Here is a 27,721-nt window from a genome sequence, read left to right as displayed (position 1 = left end):
GGCACGGCCTGGTAGGACGGTGCCTCAGCCAGTCATTCGCCACCATGCAAGCGCTGCTCAGCGACTTAAGTTTTGATTTGATCCATGGCTCCAGCCCACCTTTAAACATTTATGACTCGGACACCGAAGGTCGCAGCAAAGCCAAATTTCGTAGGCATTTCTAGACAGGTCACCGTTAGATGCAATCGAATACATAGCTGAACAATGCTGCGTATTCTTGCTAGTGTTACAATGATGATTATCTTAGATTTTTAAGTAGAAAAACTGGCCACCCTTGTGTTCATGCCTCAAAGGGTCGGATGTAAATGACTGCTTGCACATGTGCAGTATATTTCATCGATTCTTCCGGGTGCCTATAAAATGGAGGTTCGCCTCGGAACAAAAAGCGACACAGTGGACAGAAATGTTTGCTTGTCAAATCAGCCTATTGCAATGCAAAAGATATTCACAACAATTAAAAACATTTCCAAATGAAGAACTATAGAGTAACTACAACATTGTTTCCTACAACAAATCACACAGTTCTGACATTCTGGGATCAGCTGCAAACATTTAACGAGTATTTTGCAAAAAAGTTTTCAAAGGAAACTTCTCACTTTTTCCTACCTACCCTAGAAAATTTGTCGTAAACTTTTGGGATAAACAAATTTTTTTCCCTACCTACCTACCCTATTTTGAAAACCCAGGAAACAGGAAACACATATATTATTTTGTTTGGCCTTAGTGATAACTGGCTATCTGAAGTGATATGATGATGAGCAGGGTGCGATTTGTCAAAAAACCAGAAGGGGGGATGTTTTTTTTTTTAATCATGAAACGTCACAAAACTAAGGTAACAATAGGCTAACAGCTCAATAACATCCGATGATATCAAATGAATAACACTGTGGCAGCGGGGGCGTGGTCAAGCATCGGTCTGTGACAGGAGGGCGGAGTCAGGGAAGGTAAGTGGCAGAATCACTACACCTGTCGTTAATTAATGTGTTTGTGTGTCTTCCCAGTGACCGCGCCCTATTTAAGGAGAGAGAGCGAGAGCAGAGGGAGCTCTCTCCACAACTATACGACTGATGTGTGTGAGAGTGCAGATAGAAGCTGAAAAGCTGAATAAAAGCGAGTTGTGTGAAATCAGTTCTGTCCTGTCGTCCTTCTGTCACAGACCGATGCTTGACCACGCCCCCGCTGCCACAAACACTAAATGAAAACGAACCAGAGATAGTAAATTCATCTTCCTATCTCTCTGACTAAATACACGAACACTAACACACAACAAAGTTCGCATTGCTTGTCGCGTTGCTGTGATGTTTCTCTCCCTCCGGATTAAATGGACAGTGACTCGAAAATCACTAAAATACATGAATACTAAATGAACAGTTTGCTCTGATGGCGCAGTTCATGTGGCCTTTTCTGCTTTCCCGTCGGTGCGCTATCCGCCGCGTTTCGCCCTTCTTTAATCCACATTTCTGCGAATTTCTCAGCAGGGAAGGAACGCACGTCTGGCCCATTGACAGCGAGGAAAAGAAGGCTGTCAGTGTGGATACATTCATTCTGTTGCGCTCATCAGTAAGGATGTGATTCATGGCGCTAAATCCATGTTCACACTCTGGATATTGTTATTATCTACAATGTATCTATTTGCTGGGGACGTTCGTGAACATCAAAGCTGCCACTTCGGGTCATTTTGAAAGTGAGTGCAATGTAGACCATAGAAAACTGTGTCACAACATGCCTGTCATGTCAACTTTTTTTTTTGGTTTGTTTGTTTTATTGACGGGGTTGTCCCCGAGGATTTTTTTTCAGCAGAGATAAAAACCAGAGGGGGGGATGATCCCCACCATCCTCCCCAGCAAATCGCACCCAGATGATGAGAGCTGTTTATATTTTGCAATTCTGGTAGTTTTTTGTTTTTCAACATGTACCATATGATTTATTGTTTTACATCGATTTGAAATTATTATAGCACAGTGCTGAAACCACTTTTAGAAAGAAGAAACCTTTATTCATCACATGCACACTTCAAGCACAGTGAAATTCATCCTCTGCATTTAACCCATCTGAAGCAGTGAACACACGCACACACACCAGAGCGCCCGGGGAGCAGTCAGGGGTTGGGTACCTTGCTCAAGGGCACCTCAGCCAAAGGCCACCCCACGTCAACCTAACTGCATGTCTTTGGATTGTGGGGGAAACCGGAGCACCCGGAGGAAACCCACGCAGACACAGGAAGAACATGCAAACTCCACACAGAAAGGCCCTCGCCGGCCGTTGGGTTCGAACTTGTTTATATGATGAAGTTTTCTCAGAGAAAATGTTTATTTAGCATTTTTGGAAGGAGTCTCCAGGATTAGAGCTTTGTAAATGCTGTAAATTTAAGTTTTCCAACACTGGAGAATAATAAGGACAGAAGGTTTTGTAGTTTTCTGGTAATATGACAAGCTGCATTTATTGATAACAGGAGCTAGCTTGTTTTTCTGACAAAATTAAAAGTAACTATAAACAGACAGGTGGTGCAGTGGTTAGCACTGTCACCTCACAGTGAGGAGGTTCTGGATTCAAATCTCGCAGATGACTAGAGCCTTTCTGTTACCCCTTTTCCACCAAATCAGTTCCAGGGCTGGTTCACAACTCGTTCAACTTGCAAGCCAGCTGAGAACCAGTTTGCTTTTCCATAGCTCACGGTGCTAAGGGAAGCCATGTCATTACGTCGCTGTATACGTCAGCTATGTCGCTGTATACGTCAGTTACGTCGCTACGTTTGCATAAACCTTGGCGCGAATATCAAAGCAAAAACAACACGGAAGAAGCAGCAGCAGAAACAACAACAATAATGGATGACTTCGCGTTTGTACAGCTGCTGCTTCTCGTCGCTTAAAAATGGCAATCTTTCACGGTCTTGTTATTGTTGTTGGTCCTAACAACTCCGCCCCCCCGCTGACATAAGCGGTTCTTTCCTCTGGCCCAGCAGAGAGTTGGTGCTAGCCTGGAACCGGTTTTTCTGGCCCCAGAGCCAGTTCTTTGTCAGTGGAAACAGAAAACCCGGTTCCAACTAAGCACTGGCCCCGAACCAGCCCTGGAACTGCTTTGGTGGAAAAGGGGCATGTGTGAAGTTTTCATGTTCCCCTCGTGCCTGCGTGGGTTTTCTCTGGGTGCTCTGGTTTCCTCCTACAGTTCAAAGATATGCAGATTAAGTCAACTAATTGCCCAAAGATGCGAACATGAGTGTGAATGGTTGGTTGTCGATAGCAACCTGACCAGGGTGTAATCCACCCCTCACCCGAAGTCACCCCCAAAGTCATGGCTTTATTATTCATTTTCTTTATGACTTAATTCATGTGACATCAAATGACATGCGACAGTTTTGTCATAAGACTGGACCTCTGTAAAAGCTTGCAGGTGATTATCTTCTTCTTCTTCTGGCTGTTCCTGTTAGGGGTTGCCACAGCGGATCATGTCCCTCCATCTCCTCCGTATCTTTTTCTGTAGCACCACCCGTCTTCATGTCCTCCTTCACCACATCCATAAATCTCATCTTTGGTCTTCCTCTTTTCCTTCTACCTGGCAACTCCATCTCCAGCATTCTTTTCCCAATATTCCCTGGATCTCTCCTCTGTACGTGTCCAAACCATCTCAATCTCGCCTCTCTCACTTTGTCTCCAAGCCGTCCTACATGTGCTGTCCTTCTGATATTTCTAACTGTTTCTAACCTTGTCCAACTTTTTCACTCCCAATGAACATCTCAGCATCTTCAGCTCTGCAACCTCCAGTTCAGCCTCCTGTCTTGTCGTCAGTGCCACTGTCTCCAAACCATACATCATCGCCAGAGGTGGACAGTAACGAAGTACATTTACTTGAGTACTGTACTTAACTACACTTCTTGAGTATCTGCACTTTACTTGAATATATTTATTTTTTGGAAACTTATGACTTTAACTTCACTACATTTGAAAGGCAAATATCGTACTTTTCACTCCACTACATTTCTATCAAGGTCTTCGTTACTCATTACTATGAAGCGGCTTTGAAAGTGGAGGTTTTTTCTTTTCTTTTCTAAAACATGATTGTTTTTTTCACAGGTGACATTGAGACAGACTATCAGTAATCACTAGGGTCACGTCACGTCACGTCCATAGACTGAATAAAATCAAGTTCAGTGATTTCTCAGCAGCATTATTTAACACAATCAGTTGATGGCAGAATGGAAGGAGGCGGTTCTTCTGGAGAATGAACGTACCCATGGCCCATGAACCCATGTTTCAGTTTTCTCAAAGGATTAAAGATTCATTTTGTTTTAAATGTTTGCTTTGTTTACCTAAAACGAACCACATCACGGCCTACAAAAACTTGCCGTCTGACCTGCGGAAGCATATTGAGGGATGTAAACATTTTATTCCAAGAGAAAGCTTGCAATGAAGTTGTCTGTGCTTTTAGAGCTAGCGATAATGTTGCAATAGCTATGCAGTCTGGTTAGTCAAATGACTTTCTATGGATTTGCCTGCCAAGTTACCATAGCCTTGTCCACGGCTAACGTTAACATATAGCTAGTTAACTTGGACACTGTTAGTTATCATGTAAAAACAGAGTTATGCTAACATGAATAATGTTAACTTATCTGAAGTCCTTTTAGAAATATGTTTTAGCATAATCTTGCCAATGACCTGGCGACTTGTCCAGGGTATACCCCGCCTTTCGCCCGTAGTCAGCTGGGATAGGCTCCAGCTTGCCTGCGACCCTGTAGAACAAGATAAAGCGGCTAGAGATGATGAGATGAGATGAGATGAGATGAGATAATCTTGCCAAATAAATAATGTAGAAATCTTTCTTTTCTAGTAGCGTTAGCTACCCGATATAATTTTGAGTTTGAAAAGCGTTTGCTAGCATGTTAGGTAGAGTTTCACTGACTAGCCAGCTTAACGTTAAACCACCATGATGGCACAGCATGTGTTCATTTTCTGAATTCACATTTCTGTCTTTGGTAACGGCATTAGGTTTAATAGGCGTTGTGGCAATGATACAACGATGCGTTGACAGAAAATGTACTTTTAATACTTAAGTATTTTTAAAAGCAACTACTTCAGTACTTCAACTTAAGTTAAAAAAATTGACTACAACTTTCACTTGTATTAGAATAACATTTAACCAGTGGGATTTGTACTTTGGGCGGCACGGTGGTGTAGTGGTTAGCGCTGTCGCCTCACAGCAAGAAGGTCCTAGGTTCGAGCCCTGGGGCCGGCGAGGGCCTTTCTGTGTGGAGTTTGCATGTTCTCCCCGTGTCCGTGTGGGTTTCCTCCGGGTGCTCCGGTTTCCCCCACAGTCCAAAGACATGCAGGTAAGGTTAACTGGTGACTCTAAATTGACCGTAGGTGTGAATGTGAGTGTGAATGGTTGTCTGTGTCTATGTGTCAGCTCTGTAATGACCTGGCGACTTGTCCAGGGTGTACCCCGCCTTTCGCCCGTAGTCAGCTGGGATAGGCTCCAGCTTGCCTGCGACCCTGTAGAAGGATAAAGCGGCTAGAGATCATGAGAGAGAGAGAGAGAGATTTGTACTTTGACTTAAGTAATGAAGTTGAGTACTTTATCCACTTTTGATCATCGCTGCTCTTACTACTGTCTTGTACACTTTCCCTTTCACGCTTGCTGGCAACTTTCTGTCACAAATCACTCCTGACTGACACTCTCCTCCATCCATTCCAACCTGCTTACACTCTCTTCTTCTGCACTCGCTATTACTTTGTACAGTTGACCACAGATATATGAACAACTCTGCTTTGGCCACCTCTATTCCTTGTAGCTGTACCATTCCACTGTCCTCCCCCTCATTCATGCGCATGTATTCTGCCTTTCTCCTACTGATTTCCATTCCCCTTCTCTCTAGGGCATAACTTCCATGCCTCTAAGTTTTTTTCCACTTGTTCCCTGTTCTCACTACAGATCACAATATCATCTGCAAACATCATTGTTCACTAGGCCTCTTGCCTGTTGTTGCCTGTCAACCTGTCCATTATTGAGTGATTATTAGGGTGGTCCCGAAATGTATGGGAAAAATTTTTTTTACCAAAACATTCTGACCACCCTACCATTTTTTTTACATAGGCTAAAAGAAGGCAACAAGCAAAATTTCAGAAAAATTGGTTAATATTTAGAGGTGCCGCACGAGGTTGCAAATCGGGTTAAGCCATTAACATTAGTTGGTGCGTAGACTGTTGCAGAGAAGATCTCAAACCCCCCAAAAGTCACAATTCTAGAGGGAATATGCCACTTCTATGAAAAAGAAGAGGCAGGAAGAGTTTATAGACTGATAGAAGGTTAACTTTCATGCACTAAGGGGTTCTTAAACAATGAGCACTGATCGTAATATGCTGATGAAGTTGTGAATGTTTTTCTTTCTATGTTTTTCAGATGGCTAGCAACAAGTCAAGTCAAGTCAACTTTATTGTCAAATATGCTATACATGCTCGACATACAGCACAGATGAAATATCAGTCCTCTCTGACCCATGGTGCAAACTGGCAATGCAATAAATAAAAATAGAATAATTGAAAAAAACAAACAATATAAACAGTATAAACACTCTAGATAGGAACTAGACATAGACTAAACACTCAAACAATATAAACAGTATAAATAAACAGTATAAACACTAGATAAGAACAAGACAGACTAAACACTCAAACAGACAATATAAACAGTTATAAACACTCTAGATATGAACTAGACTAAACACTCATACACACACACACACACACACACACACACACACACACACACACACACACACACACATATATAAATTGGTACAAATAACCAAACAGTCAAGGGCACTTGAGGTAATACAAGTAGTACTGGTGGTGCAAAGCACAAAACCAGAAAGGACAATTATGTTTGGTTAATTGGTCCCACTTCCAAGGAACTGTCTGGGAGAAAGCTTCCTTCTGCTAGGGAAGTCCTTAGTGTGTTCTTTTATCTCCACAAGATACCATAATACCGAAGGGTTTAGAAAATCACAGACAAGTAATAGCTATTGTTACTTTGAACACAGGAAGTTATATTACTGTATTGTTTGTATTAATATGAAACAGTTAATAAGCCACATTATTTTATATTGTGTCTTGAGTGAAAACTTTAATGTCTTTGTGGCACCTCTAAACATTGTTCAATCTTAACCAAATTTCGCACAATAACTTCTTTTAGGGGGGGCGGCACGGTGGTGTAGTAGTTAGCGCTGTTGCCTCACAGCAAGAAGGTCCGGGTTTGAGCCCCGTGGCCGGCGAGGGCCTTTCTGTGTGGAGTTTGCATGTTCTCCCCGTGTCCGTGTGGGTTTCCTCCGGGTGCTCCGGTTTCCCCCACAGTCCAAAGACATGCAGGTTAGGTTAACTGGTGACTCTAAATTGACCGTAGGTGTGAATGTGAGTGTGAATGGTTGTCTGTGTCTATGTGTCAGCCCTGTGATGACCTGGCGACTTGTCCAGGGTGTACCCCGCCTTTCGCCCGTAGTCAGCTGGGATAGGCTCCAGCTTGCCTGCGACCCTGTAGGACAGGATAAAGCAGCTAGAGATAATGAGATGAGATGAATGAGATGAGAACTTCTTTTAGGCAATGTAAGAAAAGGTAAGGTGGTCGTAACAAAATCCTAAAAAATATATATTTGGGGACCACCCTAGTGATTATGGTCTGTTTTAATGAATGGTGCTTTGGAGGGAGGGGGAAATCAGTGACAGAGCTCATGTTGCTGTGGGGGGTTACAGAAGCTTTGTGATGATTGTTCTTAAACCAGTTTTTCAACACCACATTCACATGTCATAACTGGTCGTGTGTTTCTGAGGGTTAATTAATACCGGCAAATAAATGGTGCAGTGAGAGCGAGTCAGATTTTCCAGCTGTAAGAACTGGAGACAGACACACACACACACACAGACACACACACACACACACACACAGCCCAGTCGGAGCGAGCAAGCAACGTCTCACTTCCCTCACTGAAGGTAAGGTCATAAACTTCTGATTACCTTTATTCAAAAACCCAATATTTGTTTAAAGGACAGACATTCAGTCAAGTATCCTGTTCAGTATCCAGGGTTTGGTGTTTGTTTGTTCTGTGAACACTTCTAGTCTATAAATAACAGACGGAAGAGTGAAGAGACATGAGTAGCACGCGCTACGCGATGTGATTCGGATGATCAAGTCCAAGTGTGAAAGGAAATTCACATTAACAAACAAACAGGTGTATTTGCGGTGCTGACGCTGTGGGGCTTAAACACAGTTGGGAGTTGTGTGTCTGTGTTGCCGACTCTTTTCAGGGGAAAGTAGCTACTGTATGCTCAAAAAGTCTCTAGAAATCACCAGGTGACGTCATATAGCTTAATTATTTGCCTATTCGTTGAAACGTCGCGGTCATTTTTATATCAAAACGAGTTACCTAAAGAAGAAAGGTGGCTGTTTTGTTTTGGGGTTTTTTGGACATACTTGGAACCTACAGTTAGGGCGGCACGGTGGTGTAGTGGTTAGTGCTGTCGCCTCACAGCAAGAACGTCCGGGTTCGAGCCCCGTGGCCGGCAAGGGCCTTTCTGTGCGGAGTTTGCATGTTCTCCCCGTGTCCGCGTGGGTTTCCTCCGGGTGCTCCGGTTTCCCCCACAGTCCAAAGACATGCAGGTTAGGTTAACTGGTGACTCTAAATTGACCGTAGGTGTGAATGTGAGTGTGAATGGTTGTCTGTGTCTATGTGTCAGCCCTGTGATGACCTGGCGACTTGTCCAGGGTGTACCCCGCCTTTCGCCCGTAGTCAGCTGGGATAGGCTCCAGCTTGCCTGCGACCCTGTAGAACAGGATAAAGTGGTTAGAGATAATGAGATGAGATGAGATGAGTTTCAGTTAGGGCTGCATGGTGGTGTAGTGGTTAGCACTGTCACCTCACAGCAAGAAGGTCCGGGTTCGAGCTCTGCGGCTGACAAGGGCCTTTCTGTGCGGAGTTGCATGTTCTCCCCTTGTCCGCGTGGGTTTCCTCCGGGTGCTCCGGTTTCCCCCACAGTCCAAAGACATGCAGGTTAGGTTAACTGGTGACTCTAAATTGACCGTAGGTGTGAGTGTGAATGGTTGTCTGTGTCTATGTGTCAGCCCTCTGATGACCTGGCGACTTGTCCAGGGTGTACCCCGCCTTTCGCCTGTAGTCAGCTGGGATACCTGGGATACCTATAGGTGTTCGATTGGGTTCAGATCAGGAGACATACTTGGCCACTGAATCACTTTCACCCTGTTCTTCTTCAGAAATCCAACAGTGTCCTTAGATGTGTGTTTAGTCATGTTGGAAAAGTGCACGATGACCAAGGGGATGGAGTGATGGTAGCATCTTCTCTTTCAGTATAGAGCAATACATCTGTGAATTCATGACGCCATCAATGAAATGCAGCTCCCCGACACCAGCAGCACTCATGCAGCCCCACATAAGGACACTGCCACCACCATGTTTCACTGTAGGCACCATGCATTTTTCTTTGTATTCCTCACCTTTGCGATGCCATACAGTTTTGAAGCCATCAGTTCCAAAAACATTTATCTTGGTCTCATCACTCCAGAGTATAGAGTCCCAGTAGTCTTCATCTTTGTCAGCATGGGCCCTGGCAAACTCTGTGGGCTTTTGTGCCTGGGCTTCTTTCATGGACGGCATCCATGCATGCCATTCCTCTGCAGTGTACGCCGTATTGTGTCACAGGAAATAGTCACCCCAGTTTGGCTTTCTACTTCTTTAGATAACTGCAGTGAACTTGCATGCCAATTTTCTTCAACCCTACTCATCAGAAGACACTCCTGTTGAGGTGTTAACTTCCATGGACGACCTGGACATCTCTGTGAGATGGTTGCAGTTCCATCTTTCTTAAATTTTTGTATCACTTTTGCTATAGTATTCTGACTGATAATTAAAGCTTTGCTGATCTTCTTGTAGCCTTCACCTTTGTGGTGTAAAGAAATTATTTTCTTTGGGGAATTCTGAAGAGACAAGTTGAGCATCACTCTCCATCCAGCATCCAGTCACTAAAAGAGGTCATTGTTGAAGAATGGAAAAAGATTTATGTTGCAAAATGTCGCCAACTTGTTCATTCCTTGCCTAGAAGACTTGGTGCTGTCATTAAAAATCATGGAGGCCATACAAAGTACTAGATGTAGTAGTTTTTGTTGTGGGGTGTACTCATTTTTGCATCACCCTAATTTGAGTAAAATTGAAAAAATGTGTAATCTAAGTGATATTATTAACCTTACTTTCCCGTTATAAGTTAAACAGATGTTATATTAAACTTTGTCTTGTCAACATTTTGGAAATTGTTTGTGTTCATTGAGATATTGTTTAAAATGTTACTTTTCAAAGTGGGTGTACTCATTTACGCTGAGCACTATATATATATATAGATAGATAGATAGATAGATAGATAGATAGATAGATAGTCCTTCCCACGCCATGTGGCACATAGGGCGGCGCCAATCTCCGTAGCCCTCGGCCTCTTGCCTATTACATAGCTAGGGTTACAGTGGGGGTTAGTCCTCTGGTAACCATGAGAGTTTGACTCCCCACTCGCATCTATATTGCAGCATGCCTTGCCAGACAGCAGTAGGTACCATTTTTATGATGGTCTTTGGTATGACCCGACCATGAGTAGAACTCGCGATCTCCCGATCGAGAGGCGGACACACTAACCACTAGGTCAACTCGCGGTAAATTATATATATAAACTGTTGTAACTGAAACTCATCTCATCTCATTATCTCTAGCCGCTTTATCCTGTTCTACAGGGTCACAGGCAAGCTGGAGCCTATCCCAGCTGACTACAGGTGAAAGGCGGGGTACACCCTGGACAAGTTGCCAGGTCATCACAGGGCTGACACATAGACACATTGTACCCTGATTGTAAAACAGCCCTTAAGTCAAACACTGCATACTACACTGCGTACAGTACAATTCGTTTAATATGTGCAAAACAAAAAATACGAAATACAGGTGTGAAAAATAGAAAACATTTTAGTTTGAAATATACCAAAATGCAAATGTAAAACAGAGCAAAATACAAAATTTAGTGACCGCTGGCATCACTGGTGCTTGTCTGTGGGTCATGTATGTCATCATCAGCTGTTGCAGCGCTCGTGCTGGCGGGAGCATTTGCTCGTTTCATAAACCAGGAGCTGAGGCGGAAACTGTATGACGGAGTGCGCGAGAGACTGCGCATGTGCCTGGAGCTGGGGCGGAAACTGTTGTACGCGGCGAGAGGCTGCCGGGAGCTGGGGCGGAAACTGTCATACGCAGCGAGAGGCTGCTGGGAGCTGGGGCGGAAACTGTCATACGCAGCGAGAGGCTGCCGGGAGCTGGGGCGGAAACTGTCATACGCAGCGAGAGGCTGCTGGGAGCTGGGGCGGAAACTGTCGTACGCGGCAAGAGGCTGCCGGGAGCTGGGGCGGAAACTGTCGTACATGGCAAGAGGCGCTGCCGGGAGCTGGGGCGGAAACTGTCGTACGTGGCGAGAGGCGCTGCCGGGAGCTGGGGCGGAAACCGTCGTACGTGGCGAGAGGCGCTGCCGGGAGCTGGGGCGGAAATTGTCGTACGCGGCGAGAGGCGCTGCCGGGAGCTGGGGCGGAAACTGTCGTACGCGGCACGAGGCTGCCGGGAGCTGGGGCGGAAACTGTCGTACACGGCAAGAGGCACTGCCGGGAGCTGGGGCGGAAACTGTCGTACGTGGCGAGAGGCGCTGCCGGGAGCTGGGGCGGAAACTGTCGTACGCGGCGAGAGGCGCTGCCGGGAGCTGGGGCGGAAATTGTCGTACGCGGCGAGAGGCGCTGCCGGGAGCTGGGGCTGAAACCGTCATAAGCGGCGAGAGGCACTGCCGGGAGCTGGGGCTGAAACCATCGTAAGCGGGGAGAGGCTGCCGGGAGCTGGGGCGGAAACCGTTGTACGTGGTGAGAGGCTGCCGGGAGCTGGGGCGGAAACTATTGTACGTGGCGAGAGGCGCTGCCGGGAGCTGGGGTGGAAACTGTCGTACGCTCAGCTAGCTCAGCTAGGAAACACTTGCCAGTCATAACCAGACGGTCGTAAAGTTGATCGGTCGTAAGTCGCATAGGTCGTAAGTCAACGACTACCTGTATATATAAAATTTACCAGCTTAAGGTCAGTCCGTATCATGAAATACAGTGGTGCTTGAAAGTTTGTGAACCCCTTAGAATTTTCCATGTTTCTGCATAAATATAACCTAAAACATCATCAGATTTTCACACAAGTCCTAAAAGTAGATAAAGAGACCCCAGTTAAACAAATGAGACAAAATTATTACATTTGGTCATTTATTTATTGAGGAAAATGATCCAATATTACATATCTGTGAGTGGCAAAAGTATGTGAACCTCTAGGATTAGCAGTTAATTTGAAGGTGAAAATTAGAGTCAGGTGTTTTCAATCAATGGGATGACAATCAGGTGTGAGTGGGCACCCTGTTTTATTTAAAGAACAGGGATCTATCAAAGTCTGATCTTCACAACACATGTTTGTGGAAGTGTATCATGGCATGAACAAAGGAGATTTCTGAGGACCTCAGAAAAAGCGTTATTGATGCTCATCAGGCTGGAAAAGGTTACAAAACTATCTCTAAAGAGTTTGGACTCCACCAATCCACAGTCAGACAGATTGTGTACAAATGGAGGAAATTCAAGACCATTGTTACCCTCCCCAGGAGTGGTTGACCAACAAAGATCACTCCAAGAGCAAGGCGTGTAATCGTCGGCGAGGTCACAAAGGACCCCAGGGTAACTTCTAAGCAACTGAAGGTCTCTCTCACATTGGCTAATGTTAATGTTCATGAGTCCACCATCAGGAGAGCACTGAACAACAATGGTGTGCATGGCAGGGATGCAAGGAGAAAGCCACTGCTCTCCAAAAGAACATTGCTGCTCATCTGCAGTTTACTAAAGATCACGTGGACAAACCAGAAGGCTATTGGAAAAATGTTTTGTGGACAGATGAGACCAAAATAGAACTTTTTGGTTTAAATGAGAAGCGTTATGTTTGGAGAAAGGAAAACACTGCATTCCAGCATAAGGACCTTATCCCATCTGTGAAACATGGTGGTGGTAGCATCATGGTTTGGGCCTGTTTTGCTGCATCTGGGCCAGGACGGCTTGCCATCATTGATGGAACAATGAATTCTGAATTATACCAGCAAATTCTAAAGGAAAATCTCAAGACATCTGTCCATGAACTGAATCTCAAGAGAAGGTGGGTCATGCAGCAAGACAACGACCCTAAGCACACAAGTCGTTCTACCAAAGAATGGTTAAAGAAGAATAAATTTGATGTTTTGGAATGGCCAAGTCAAAGTCCTGACCTTAATCCAATTGAAATGTTGTGGAAGGACCTGAAGCGAGCAGTTCATGTGAGGAAACCCACCAACATCCCAGAGTTGAAGCTGTTCTGTACGGAGGAATGGGCTAAAATTCCTCCGAGCTGGTGTGCAGGACTGATCAACAGCTACCGGAAATGTTTAGTTGCAGTTATTGCTGCACAAGGGGGTCACACCAGATACTGACAGCAAAGGTTCACATACTTTTGCCACTCACAGATATGTAATATTGGATCATTTTCCTCAATAAATAAATGACGAAGTATAATATTTTTTGTCTTTAACTGGGTTCTCTTTATCTACTTTTAGGACTTGTGTGAAAATCTGATGATGTTTTAGATCATATTTATGCAGAAATGTAGAAAATTCTAAAGGGTTCACAAACTTTCAAGCACCACTGTACCGTGACCGAGGTCTTGAAAATAGAGGCCTTGGTCAGTATTTTCAAGGTCACGGTATTTCACGATATGGACCGACCTTAAGCTGGTAAATAATATATTTATTTTTTTCTTTACCAAATTCTAACACAAAATGAGAGCGCCCGAAAAGGAAAACAAAGCCAAGGCGAGCTGGCATTTTGAATCCTCATTCACGGCTGTAAGGCAAATGGCTTCCTCCTCGGTATACAAGTGCACTTCCATGGCAGGAAAAAAAACTACATTTTGCCGCCTATGTAGTCCCCTATTTATACAAAATTGAGCCATTCAGGATTCAGCCAGGGGCGGCACGGTGGTGTAGTAGTTAGCGCTGTCGCCTCACAGCAAGAAGGTCCGGGTTCGAGTCCCGTGGCCGGCGAGGGCCTTTCTGTGTGGAGTTTGCATGTTCTCCCCGTGTCCGCGTGGGTTTCCTCCGGGTGCGCCGGTTTCCCCCACAGTCCAAAGACATGCAGGTTAGGTTAACTGGTGACTCTAAATTGACCGTAGGCGTGAATGTGAGTGTGAATGGTTGTCTGTGTCTATGTGTCAGCCCTGTGATGACCTGGCGACTTGTCCAGGGTGTACCCCGCCTTTCGCCTGTAGTCAGCTGGGATAGGCTCCAGCTCGCCTGCGACCCTGTAGAACAGGATAAAGCGGCTACAGATAATGAGATGAGATGAGGATTCAGCCATGTTTTTGCTCGGGGTTAGCAACAGTTACAGGTTTTCAGCTTTCTCCTAAAATGTTTTCTTTTATTTCATAAACTGTGGGTGGTAAAAGAGAGCAACTGGACTTGCTTGAAGACGTTTCACCTCTCATCCAAAAGGCTTCTTTCATTCTGTCTAATAGGGAGTATCAGGTGTTTATCCTCTCATGGATGAAAAGCAATCCTAAGGCGTCGTTGAGTCATCCTGTTGGTGTGTGTCACTGGGGGCTGGGTGTGAATGGCCTAGAGAGTCATTGGGGTGATCAGTGGGTTGTTGGTTCTCTCTGTCCTCCTGTGAGTCACTGAAAACAGCTGGGTTTTGGTGTGCATTCAGTTGTCTGGGAAGTATGCCAAGGACTGCATTGTCGGTGGCTGATAAATGGTGTCTTAAGGCCAATTTATGCTGACAACGCAGTCCTCGCAGATGGTGTCGCAGATGGCGTCTGCGTAACCCCCCCCCTTCGCAGACGCTCTGCGCGCACCTCCCAAAAATTGTGACTTAGACCACCACCTCTGTTCAGTGATGGCCGTTCCAGGTTGACAAAAATGGCTTCTTTAACTCCTCGCTCATACCAACGATCCTCTCTGGCTAAAATGCGTACGTTGCAATCCTGAAATGAGTGTCCTTTGTTGTTAAGATGAAGATAGACAGCAGAGTCCTGGCCTAAGGAACTGGCTCTCCTGTGTTGAGCCATACACCTGTAAAGCGGTTGTTTTTTCCCCCAATATATGAGTCCGTGCATTCCTCACTGCACTGAATTGCATACACTATGTTGTCCTGTTTGTGTCCGAGTATTCTGTCCTTAGGGTGGACCAGTTTCTGCTTCAGGGTGTTACTGGGTCTGAAATGTACCGGAATGTTGTGTTTGTAGAAGATCCTCCTGAGTTTCTCAGATAGACTAGAAATGTAGGGAATGACAATGTTCTTGCGTTTGTTCCTGTTATCCTCCTTGTCCGTTATGTTCCTTTTTCTGCTCTTGAAGAAAGCCCAGTTGGGATACCTGCAGATCGGAAGTGCTTTCTTGATGTGATTTTGCTCCTTCTCTTTTCCCTCTACCGTTGTAGGAATGTTCTGAGCCCTGTGTTGCAAGGTCCTAATGACCCCCAATTTGTGTTCCAGTGGGTGTTGTGAGTCGAAGAATAGGTACTGGTCTGTGTGTGGCGGTTTCTGGTAGACCTCGATGCTCAGGCTTCTGTCTTGTCTAATGTGTACATCACAATCCAAGAAGGCTAGATTATTCCCACTGACGTCCTCACGAGTGAAATTGATGTTGATATCCACTGAATTGATGTGCTTAGAGAAGGCTTCCACCTCATGGGTTTTGATTTTAACCCAGGTGTCATCCACATATCTGAACCAGTGGCTGGGAGCAACTCCTGAAAAAGTGGTCAAAGCTTTATGTTCCACTTCCTCCATGTATAGATTGGCCACAGTAGGGAACACCGGTCAGCCTATGGTGCATCCATACTTCTGTCTGTAGAAACTTTCATTAAACTGGAAATAGGTGGTGGTCAGGCAGAGGTCAAGCAGGGTACAAATCTGGTCCGTGGTGAGGTTCGTTCTATCTAGTAAGATGCTGTCTTGAAGGAGTCGTTTTCTAACAGATTTGACTGCTTCTGTGGTGGGAATGCAGGTCAATAGAGAAGTGACATCGTAGGAAACCATGGTTTCATTTGAGTCTAGTTTGAGGTCTGCAACTTTAGTAGTAAAATCTTGGGAGTTTTTGATGTGATGTGGCGTGTTTCCAACAAGAGGAGCCAGGATAGTGGCTAGGTGTTTGGCAATGTTATAGGTGACAGAGTTTTTACTGCTGATGATAGGTCTGAGTGGAGTTCCTTCCTTGTGAATCTTGGGGAGTCCGTATATGAGAGGAGCGGCTTCCCCAGGGTACAATCTGTAGTACAGAGATCGGTTGATGGCTTGGTCCTTTTCTAGTTGTTGCAGGCAGCTAACAACTTTCTTTTTGTAAGAACTGGTGGGGTCCCGCCTCAAGGTTTCATAGGTGGTTGTGTTGCTGAGGAGACTGATCATTTTTGAGTGGTAGTCTGCTGTGTTTAGCACCACTGTGCATCTCCCTTTGTCAGCAGGAAGGATGGTGATGTTCCAGTCTCTTTGAAGCAATGTAAGAGCCCTCCTTTCTTGGCTGCTGAGGTTGGAGGGGGGTACTTTCGCACTGGACAGAGCAGCTGATATCTTCAGTCTAAGTTGTTCTGCCTCTGTGTTGGTCAGGTTGTTGTTTCTGATGACTGACTCTGTGGCTGTAATGAGGTCTACCACTGGTATCCGCTCTGGTGAAACTGCCAAGTTAAGTCCCTTGGATAAAACATCTTTCTCTGGTTGGATGAGTACCCTGTCGGATAAGTTCTTCACCCATTTCTCTTCTATGTCCGGTTGTGTAGCCTGGTCAGATTTCTTCCTCCAAGTCAGCACTTCTGTCTTGCTGGAGGAGGTGGTTTTAGACAGCAATGTTTGAAATTTGTGCATCTGCCATTCCTTGCCTTTGGTATGTTGTGAAATCTGTGCCTTCTCAGTGAACTCAGAGACTCATTCTAAAACTTCACTGGGAAGAAGTACTGTCAACTCTTCAAACATCAGTTCAGTCTTGTTCTGGAGAGCATTGATGGTGAAATGTACTTATCTCACTCTCTCATTGAGAAGTTCACACCCAGCCCCCAATGACCCACACCAACAGGATGACTCAACGGCACCTTCGGATTGCTTTTCATCATTAAGAGGATAAATACCTGATGCTCCCTATTATACCCTGTCCATACTAGGGATTTTTGTACCGATACGATACTACTTTCGTACCGCAACACCTGTCCACACTAGCAACTATACCGGTACTGTAGCGGTATAACTGTATCGGTACGAAACCCACAAATGTATGGGTTTCATACCGGTACAGTATCGGTACTGTAGGGCTTCGCTGTAGTGTGGACAGATGAAGCGGTTCTGTATCGATACAAATATAATGCGCATGCGCAATGAACCAAAAGTCACACACCTCAATCGATGTCTTCGCTGAATAAAATAGTGAAGAACGGAGATTCGTTTTCTTTGTTTCTTTCTCAACTGCCTCACGCGTTTTATACGATTCGACTGAATAAATGACCACCAGAAATACAGACTGTACATTGACAACAAAAAGCACACACATGTTGTTTCATCCGCCATATTCTCGGAAGGAAGTTACTCGGTAACCATGGAAACATTTCGCGCACGCGCATTTCAACTACCGTGAAAGAAAACCGCAAACATTTCTCGCTAGTGTGGACAGATGCACTAAACTGTACCGGTATACTTTGTATCGATACAGTTATACCACTATCGTACCGGTATATATGTGAACACCGCTTTAGTCAGACAGAACTGAAGAAGCCTTTCGGATGAGAGGTGAAATGTCTTCAAGAATCTTCAAGCAAGTCCAGTTGCTCTCTTTTACCACCCAGTTTACTATGACCTGGATGACTGAGAATCTTCACAGACATCTTTTATTTCGTCTTCATCAGGGTAGTAGAACTTGCTTTCGCTGTGAACACTGTCGTTATCGCTATCCGTGCTGTAAAATTAATGCTATTATACTGAGAAATGCGAAAATAAATGTTGACAAAAAATTACTACTATGTTTGTTGTTGTTGTGAACGAGCGAGTTGCCAAAGGTCCATAACCGGGGTCCATATCATAGGATTCCAGGCCGCTCACAAGCCAATCAGAGCGCACGATTTGATGGAAACCAGACCGCAAAAAAAATAAATATTATTCACGAGCTTAAGGTCGGTCCGTATCATGAAATACCGTGACCTTGGCCTTGAAAATACTGACCTTGGCCAAGAGGCCTCGGTCAGTATTTTCAAGACCTCGGTCACGGTATTTCACGATACGGACCAACCTTAAGCTCGTGAATAATATATTTATTGTTTTCTTTACCAAATTCTAACAGAAAATGAGAGCGCCCGAAAGGGAAACCATATTTAGAACAAACCTGCTACAAGCTTGTCAAAAACCTGTTTGACAAGCTACGTTAGCTCGGAATTTTCCAAAAATAAAACTCGCTTTCGCTGTGAACACTGTTGTTATTGCTACCCATGATGTAAAATTAATGCTATTATACTGAGAAATGCGAAAATAAATGTTGACAAAAAATTGCTACTATGTTTGTTGTTGTGAATGAGCGAGTCGCCAAAGGTCCGTAACCAGGGTCCGTATCGTAGGATTCTGGACCGCTCGCGAGCCTATCAGAGTGCACGATTTGATGAAAACCGGACCGCGAAAAAAAAAATTGGTTAATTAATCAAACAGAAGACCCCCCTCACCCTTCGATCTTGTCATCTGATGAAACAGCTTGTTACCCGAGATGGATTTTTTTATTTTTTAGCACGAGCAGGAATTTGAGAAAAACCCGGACGTTATCATCGCAGGTAAGCATGGCAGAAAGATCATGGACATGTTTTTACTTATCAAATTCACCGATATTTCATGATCTCCTTGTCGAAACCTACTTTATTTCTTACTCTTTCATTTGACAGTCGCCATTTTGTATTTAAACGCGCATTTGAGAAGTCACATGATGTATCGATAACAGTGATCACTTTCACCGGTGTCCACCATTATCGACACCCTGTGGAATTAAGTGACATTTACAACTGTTATGTATCGATCTTTGTGTAACATTGTTGAAGTAGATGAAGTACTTTTTAAAAAAATTTTCAAGTGCTGTGATTTATAATATTTTTTCCTCATTCATAACAGAATGGAATGTTTATAGAGTATTTGGAATCCTACTGCAATAAATAGAATTAGACTAGAATTAAATTCCTAGCAAATAAAAAATTACATGCTTGAAATATTCAGATTTTTCTATTTCATTCAGAAAATACTTTTGCAGTTTGTTGTAAATTTCTACCACATATTACAATATCAGTAGACATTTTATATTTTGGTTCGAGGAATGGCATGCAACCTTTGACCTGGATTTTCATGTGGTTACAATGTCAATTGCCTGTTGACGTTTATTGGTAAAACTACAAAACTAGAAATTAATACAAACAACAATGAATGATTAACAAAATGTGATCTACGAAAAATACTTAAAGTGGAACAAAAAGATTTTCTGACACGGGTAAAACATTATCAGTTCATTTTTTTTTTACAAACATTAGAATTGCTTCCTCATTTACATAAGCACTGGCATCCATATATTTATATAAAAAATATTTTTTACTAGGGGTGGCACGGTGGTGTAGTGGTTAGCGCTGTTGCCTCACAGCAAGAAGGTCCGCGTTCGAGCCCCGGGGCCGGCGAGGGCCTTTCTGTGCGGAGTTTGCATGTTCTCCCCGTGTCCGCGTGGGTTTCCTCCGGGTGCTCCGGTTTCCCCCACAGTCCAAAGACATGCAGGTTAGGCTAACTGGTGACTCTAAATTGACCGTAGATGTGAATGTGAGTGTGAATGGTTGTCTGTGTCTGTGTCTATGTGTCAGCCCTGTGATGACCTGGCGACTTGTCCAGGGTGTACCCTGCCTTTCGCCCGTAGTCAGCTGGGATAGGCTCCAGCTTGCCTGCAACCCTGTAGAACAGGATAAAGCGGCTAGAGATAATGAGATGAGATGAGATAATGAGATGAGATGATATTTTTTACTAAATATGTCTATGTAAAACAAATTTTAAATAAAAACTATGCTTTGTGGGCAGCACGGTGGTGTAGTGGTTAGCGCTGTCGCCTCACAGCAAGAAGGTCCGGGTTCGAGCCCCGTGGCCGGCGAGGGCCTTTCTGTGCGGAGTTTGCATGTTCTCCCCGTGTCCGCATGGGTTTCCTCCGGGTGCTCCGGTTTCCCCCACAGTCCAAAGACATGCAGGTTAGGTTAACTGGTGACTCTAAATTGACCGTAGGTGTGAATGTGAGTGTGAATGGTTGTCTGTGTCTATGTGTCAGCCCTGTGATGACCTGGCGACTTGTCCAGGGTGTACCCCGCCTTTCGCCCATAGTCAGCTGGGATAGGCTCCAGCTTGCCTGCGACCCTGTAGAACAGGATAAAGCGGCTAGAGATAATGAGATGAGATGAGAACTATGCTTTGTTAACTTAATACCACATACTGATGATTTTTTTAAATATAAATAATCATCTGAATGTTGATAATTGTGGAACAGTGTCACGTGATCTGATACGCTAAGTAATTGGGAATCAGCTTCCCCCCCCCCCCCCCCCCCCCCCCCCCCCCCCCCAGTGGAAGTTTGAGTAATTATTCATGCACAATTTACATATTGAAAGTCTTTTCTACTTTTGCAGTGACCAAAAGATCGTTAAGGTGTCGATAATTGTAGCCGCCGCTCTACTATACTAATAGACTGTAAAACATTTCTTATAAAAAGTCATTTGTCATAACACTAACGTAAGTAAAAGAATGTATAAAGCTTGTTTTCGTGTATATACATACCTATGAAAAAGTCTCATCTCATCTCATTATCTGTAGCCGCTTTATCCTGTTCTACAGGGTCGCAGGCAAGCTGGAGCCTATCCCAGCTGACTACGGGCGAAAGGCGGGGTACACCCTGGACAAGTCGCCAGGTCATCACAGGGCTGACACATAGACACAGACAACCATTCACACTCACATTCACACCTACGGTCAATTTAGAGTCGTCAGTTAACCTAACCTGCATGTCTTTGGACTGTGGGGGAAACCGGAGCACCCGGAGGAAACCCACGCGGACACGGGGAGAACATGCAAACTCCGCACAGAAAGGCCCTCGCCACCCACGGGGCTTGAACCCGGACCTTCTTGCTGTGAGGCGACAGTGATAACCACTACACCATCGTGCCGCCCCCTATGATAAAGTTTAATTTATAAATTACATGCAATATGACATCAATGATGGTAACATATAGAGGATATTACACGGTTACGCAAAAATATGAAATTTATCTCCAAGTGGTGAATATATTCGTGAGTGAAGATATTTTCAACATGAGAAGATAAACCTCATATCTTTACGCCACCATGTAATGTTCTTTATATTATATGAACACATCCACAAAAAAACACAACATAGGTTAATCAATAGGTTTTTAATTTTGAACCGGTTCGCCATTTTAACAACACGTGTCTAGTCAGCGGAAAAACACTGGGAGTTATGTCATCGGAGTGAAGATATCGGGAAATATGACACTCAGATCCAGGATATATTTTGCATGAAAAATGCAAGTTTTTCAACACAAAAAGATAAACTTCATTTCTTCAAGCCAACATGTGATTTTCTTTTTATTATATGGACACATTCACAAACAAAAAGTACCCAAATTTATCAAAACAATTCATGGATATCCTCATGAGTGACAAATCGAGATTTATGTCATGGTTTTGGCTCTCTGTGTCCTGGATGTAGCTCGTATGAAAAATACAAGTGGTGTATTTCCCAGCAAAACACTCATTTCCATATCCATTTTGGCATATCACTACAGCGATGTGGCCATTCTTACAGCTTCAGCCATCAACGTATCTAGGGAACGTTATAGTAGTGGTTTTCTGTTGCCTTCTACTGGATTCTGCTGCCTTCTAGAGGTTTCTCCTCTCAACCATTCACACTCATTTACACCTATGGACAATTTAGAGTCCCCAGTTAACCTAACCTGCATGTCTTTGGACTGTGAGGGAAACCAGAGCACCCGGAGGAAACCCACACAGACACGGGGAGAACATGCAAACTCCACACAGAAAGACCCCCGTCGACCACTGGGTTCGGACCCAGAACCTTCTTGCTGTGAGGCAACAGTGCTAACCACTCCACCACCGTGCCACCCCATTTTCATATAATATAATAAAATAAAACAGCTACAACAATATACTGTAATAAAAGTTATGTGAATGTTCTCTCTCTCTCTCTCTCTCTCTCTCGCAATTGAACAGGATTCTGATGTAGCTACTTAATACTTTTGACCTGGGGTAAACCACAGATAATGCGGCGGTCCCAATGTATTTACTTTTGCATTGAATCAAGAATACATACAAAAAGAAGCAGTAGGATAGACATGAAGGAAATGCTTAGAGATGGAATAGCTCCCTTTTGTTACTTGTAAATACCGTATAACCAAGAAGAGAGTTTAAAATGAATAACAAAGGAGTGCAGCTGGGACAAACAACAGTGAGCAGTGATTGGTCGTTGGGAAACAATAGTGAATAGTGATTGGTCGTTGAAAAACAGTGGTGATCACTGAGTGATTGTTGGAAATAATGGCTCATACAAGCACCACTCAGTCAGGCTTTACTGTTAGTGAGTCACCTGAACATGCTTTCTTAATTCAGCAGCTGTAATGTGAGCTGAGAGAAGTCACTCACATCTGGGCAAAAAGTCCACTGGATTTGTCACTAGGCATTTCTTTGAAATAAGGTCAGTAAAAGGATCTAAAATTCACCAAAATCTATTGACAAAATCACTAAATTGAGAACATTCACATCAATTTTGCACTACAGTTCTGAAGGCAGGATGGAGTTAAATGGCCCACGGGGGGTGGGGGGTGGGGGTGTTTATATAGATGGCCAGGAATTCCTTAATTATAAGTGTTTTACGAGCACTAGTGAATTTCAGCACAATTTTCACTTATTATACACGTCAAATGTGAAAATCTTTCTATACTGCACTCCTAAAATGTAGAACTCTTAAGGGTTCCTTGGTAATCCATTTGGTATAACCCTTAAAAGTTTTATGTGAAACACCACAACAGTATTTCGCTATCAGAAAGTATCTGAAAGTAGATCCCTTATAGAGGTTTTTCACCCACGTGACCAAGTCATGTGATGCTGCCATTTTGGACGGCACGGCTCGAATCAGTTTGAATGCGAGGAAGGCGACAAACGAAAAACATAAAAGAAAAAGGAGCGAGATGCAGAAAACACCTTCACTATCCAGCGACGTAGGGCATTTACAGGGCGAGCAGAGGGAGAGGTATTTGCAAAAATTGAGGTTAGCAGGCTTAGAGAACGACATTTACCTGCTTCCACCAGGATTGTTCACTGACGTACGGAAGTACACGAAGCCCTCGTCTTTGCCTAACTTCGGCCCACATGATCTGTATACCTATGTCGTTAAAAACCCATCGCCATACACAGGTATTGATCTGAAAGCGTATAAGAGTTTGGATGCCTACAAATATTTTGTGTCAGGCTGGGTAACATGCCTACATCAGCGGGTCGTCCCTGGAGCCGGTGGTCGCCATCTTATTACAGCTAAGGTTTGTTCACATTTTCATTTACTTTCGGTCCTCAGGATAAACAAAATGTTATTAAATGTCATTGAAATAACTTCTTAGTCTGTTGAGACATGGCCCATTATAAATTTGCTGTTACCAGGCAATGACCAAGAACTGTATTATTAGGGTCAGTGTAGTTGTAGCAGTGTACTAGCAGCTAGCTGTTAGCACTAGCTAATGTCAACAACATAGTAGCTAGTATGTTACTGTAGCAATGTTTACGTTCAGTTATTTGGATGACTGTTAAAACCTTTCAGTCTCAAGTTTTTCCTTTACTGTATTTACTAGTTTACAGAGCTAGCGCGCTAGCTCGGGCAGGCTGGGAGCTAGCGCGCTAGCTCGGGCAGGCTGGGAGCGCGCACTCGCTCCCAGCCTGCCTGAGCGCGCTAGCTCCCAGCCTGCCCAAGTTAGCGCGCTCACTCCCAGCCTGCCCGAGCGCGCTAACTCAGTAAACTAGTAAATACAGTAAAGGAAAAACTTGAGACTGAAAAGTTTTAACAGTCATCCAAATGACTGAACGTAAACATTGCTACAGTAACATACCAGCTACTATGTTGTTGACATTAGCTAGCTTGACCTTCAAAATGGCGGACACCGGGGCGTCACGTGACCCTGTGACGTCAGGTGAAAAACCCCTATAGGAGGTAAAGAACCCTAATGATCCAATGAATCCTGAACCCTTGAGAAAAACAAACAAACCCTAATGTTTCTCAGGAACCGGATTGGGAATATAGTGTTTTCTTTTTCCATAGCTGCGGCAGGATGGCATGGTTTCTCCTGCTCCTTCTCACTGTGTGCCACTCTGGAGGCAGCTTTGATGTGAACATGGAGGACAGAGACTGGGGCTCCGGCCTTCATGAGCTGCTGCACAGCTTCCCGGCTCACAGTCCCTTTGTCACGGAGACACCTGGATATGTAGCAAACTGCACTCAGCGCTTCTGGCTGCCGCCATCCTCTCCTGTGTGCTGGGAAGACATAGCAGGACCAGAGGAGTTTGAGGAGACGCGTCTACTGGTGCTACAGAACCGAGCGGCACTCCACGCTGTGACTGAGGCCAGCGGTCTGGAGGAGGGAGGAGTCTCATATGAGCAGCAAGCCATGATGGATGTTCAAGGGGTTCGGGAAGATCACCTGAGCATTTCTCAGACTGTAGAATCCATGCAGAAGGTCTTCTTTGACTTGGATGAGAAGAGGAAGGAGGGTGGGGACCATGATCCCTTTGCAAGGTAAACTGCATCACTACCATATTAAAAAGGGCTGAGAGAAAAAAGAAGTGTATACCTTCAGGATAAAATGGAGAAGAAAAACAGTTGGACAGGAATTCACCCTGGATGTGACTCCATAATAATTCACACTTGGGTGTAATTTAGAGTTGCCAGTTAGTTCCAAGGACACAATTATCAGACCTTGGAGCTGTGACGCGGCAACATAGGATGCATATGCAGGCACGATATCAGATCACGTACATAGTAGATATAAAAAGTCTGGGGGCGTCGTGGCTCAGGTGGTTAAGGCGCCATACCATGAATGCGGGCGACCCGGGTTCGATTCCGGCCTGCGGTCATTTCCCGATCCCTTCCCATCTCTCTCTCTCCCGCTCATTTCCTGTCTCTACACTGTCCTATCCAATAAAAAAGGTGCAAAAAGCCCAAAAAAATATCTAAAAAAAAAAAAAAAAAAGATATAAAAAGTCTGCACACGTCTGGTAAAATTGCAAGTCAAGTCAAGTGCTTTTATTTGTCACATACATTTTACATGTAGTGAAATGTTGAAGGGGTCATCAGCTCAGCATATATATAAATAAATAAATAAGAATAAAAACAACATATGCAAATAAGTAAACGCACTAGAAAAGTAAAAGATGACTCCTGAAGCGGGCGGCACGGTGGTGTAGTGGTTAGCGCTGTCGCCTCACAGCAAGAAGGTCCTGGGTTCGAGCCCCGTGGCCGACGAGGGCCTTTCTGTGTGGAGTTTGCATGTTCTCCCCGTGTCCGCGTGGGTTTCCTCCGGGTGCTCCGGTTTCCCCCACAGTCCAAAGACATGCAGGTTAGGTTAACTGGTGACTCTAAATTGACCGTAGGTGTGAATGTGAGTGTGAATGGTTGTCTGTGTCTATGTGTCAGCCCTGTGATGACCTGGCGACTTGTCCAGGGTGTACCCCGCCTTTCGCCCGTAGTCAGCTGGGATAGGCTCCAGCTTGCCTGCGACCCTGTAGAAGGATAAAGCGGCTAGAGATAATGAGATGAGATGAGACTCCTGAAGCATGACATGTAAAAAATAAGTCTAAAATACTAATGAGTAAGTTAAAATGGCCTGAGGATAACAACAAGATTAAAATGAAATGTGCACAGTTAAAAAGAGGAAAATGAGTCCTCTAACACTGATAAAAGGGATTATTTAAAATGTACTGAGTTTAGCAGTCTAACTGCCAGTGGATAAAAACTCTTCCTCAGTCTCTCTGTTCGTGCATGGAGATTTCGTAGTCGTCTGCCTGAATTCAGCAGGGTGAAGAGGTTAGAGTTTGGGTGTGAGGCATCCCGCGTGATTTTCCTGGCCCTAGCTCCCACCCTCTTTGTGTATATGTCCATCAGACTTGGTAGGGGGGCTCTGATCGTCCGTTCCGCAGAGCGCACCACTCTCTGCAGTGCTTTCTGGTCGCATTCTGTACAGTTCCCAAACCAGGCCGTAATACAGCCTGTTAGGACACTCTCCACCGCTGAGGAGTAATAAAATGTGGTCAAGATGGAAGGGGAGACCTTAAACTTCCTCAGTCGGCGGAGAAAGTACAGCCGCTGCCTGGATTTCGCTGTGAGGTGTTGTGTTTGCAGGCATTTGAGATGCAAAAAAATCAATAAATATAATTCATGTCAGATCTATTTCCACTTTTAATGTTATATACTGTATCAAGGGGCGGCACGGTGGTGTAGTGGTTAGCGCTGTCGCCTCACAGCAAGAAGGTCCTGGGTTCGAGCCCCGGGGCCGGCGAGGGCCTTTCTGTGTGGAGTTTGCATGTTCTCCCCGTGTCCGCGTGGGTTTCCTCCGGGTGCTCCGGTTTCCCCCACAGTCCAAAGACATGCAGGTTAGGTTAACTGGTGACTCTAAATTGAGCGTAGGTGTGAATGTGAGTGTGAATGGTTGTCTGTGTCTATGTGTCGGCCCTGTGATGACCTGGCGACTTGTCCAGGGTGTACCCCGCCTTTCACCCGTAGTCAGCTGGGATAGGCTCCAGCTTGCCTGCAACCCTGTAGAAGGATAAAGCGGCTAGAGATAATGAGATGAGATGAGATACTGTATCAACCAACAAAATTCAAGTGAAAAACAAATTTTAAGGGGAAAAAAGGGGAAAAAAACCTGCATAAGTTGCACAAGGGTGGTGTTAAATTAAAGCTCCTTTCAGGCATATGTGGCAATGTTTGTGTGTGTGTGAGCAATTTGTCTGTTAGAAATGCGCAATTGTTCATCTTTGTGAAATGAAAAAGAATAAAAGGCTCCCAAGATCGAAGATTTTTGATAAGATTTAAATCTGGACTCTGGCTGGGCCTTTCCAAAATGTTCTTCTACTTCTGAAACTGTTCCTTTGTTGACCTCGGATTTGTGTCTTGAATCATTAATGTCCTGGAAGGTCTTTTTTTTCCTTCATCTTCAGCTGTCTATAAAAGTCCTGCAGGTTTTGTACCAAATTAGATTGGTATTTGGATCTATCCATGATTCACTCTATCTTGACTAGAGCTCCAGTCCCAGATGGAGAAGAACAGCCCCATCGCATGAAACCACCACCACCATGCTTCATCATGGGAATGGTATCCTTTGATTGTCTTGTTTTTGTAGCAAACATATGTTTTAGAATTATACCCCAAAAAATTGTACCTTGGTTTCATCCGACCCTAACACATTTTGCTCCATAGTGGGTGGGGGGGATTTAGGTCTGAGGGGTTTTTTTTTTTAATTTAATTTAATTTAATTTTTTGTCTAACTATGCTGCCCCACAGCTC

General features: G+C 44.4%; 2 protein-coding genes and 1 pseudogene across 3 annotated transcripts in view; 2 read left to right on the top strand and 1 right to left on the bottom strand.

The window, feature by feature from the left end:
* The window catches only part of ago2 (argonaute RISC catalytic component 2), a 45,584-nt gene extending 38,504 nt beyond the window's left edge, over positions 1–7,080 (top strand). For both annotated transcript variants that reach the window (XM_060942048.1, XM_060942047.1), the window contains exon 20: positions 6,394–7,080. The gene's annotated coding sequence lies outside the window, so the exon portion shown is untranslated. The remainder of the gene's footprint in view (positions 1–6,393) is intronic.
* A 731-nt stretch (positions 7,081–7,811) lies between these two features.
* Positions 7,812–27,721, top strand: part of si:ch211-57n23.1 (uncharacterized) — a 22,368-nt gene continuing 2,458 nt past the window's right edge. Inside the window, exons 1-2 of the mRNA XM_060942744.1 lie at positions 7,812–7,976; positions 24,482–24,955. Coding sequence (XP_060798727.1) covers positions 24,492–24,955 — 464 coding nt within the window. The 5' untranslated portion in view covers positions 7,812–7,976; positions 24,482–24,491. The remainder of the gene's footprint in view (positions 7,977–24,481; positions 24,956–27,721) is intronic.
* Positions 14,990–17,136, bottom strand: LOC132900009 (uncharacterized; annotated as a pseudogene).

This window comes from Neoarius graeffei, chromosome 16 (genome assembly GCF_027579695.1).
Source record: "Neoarius graeffei isolate fNeoGra1 chromosome 16, fNeoGra1.pri, whole genome shotgun sequence".
NCBI lineage: Eukaryota > Metazoa > Chordata > Actinopteri > Siluriformes > Ariidae > Neoarius > Neoarius graeffei.
This window is presented reverse-complemented; position numbering and strand designations above follow the sequence as displayed.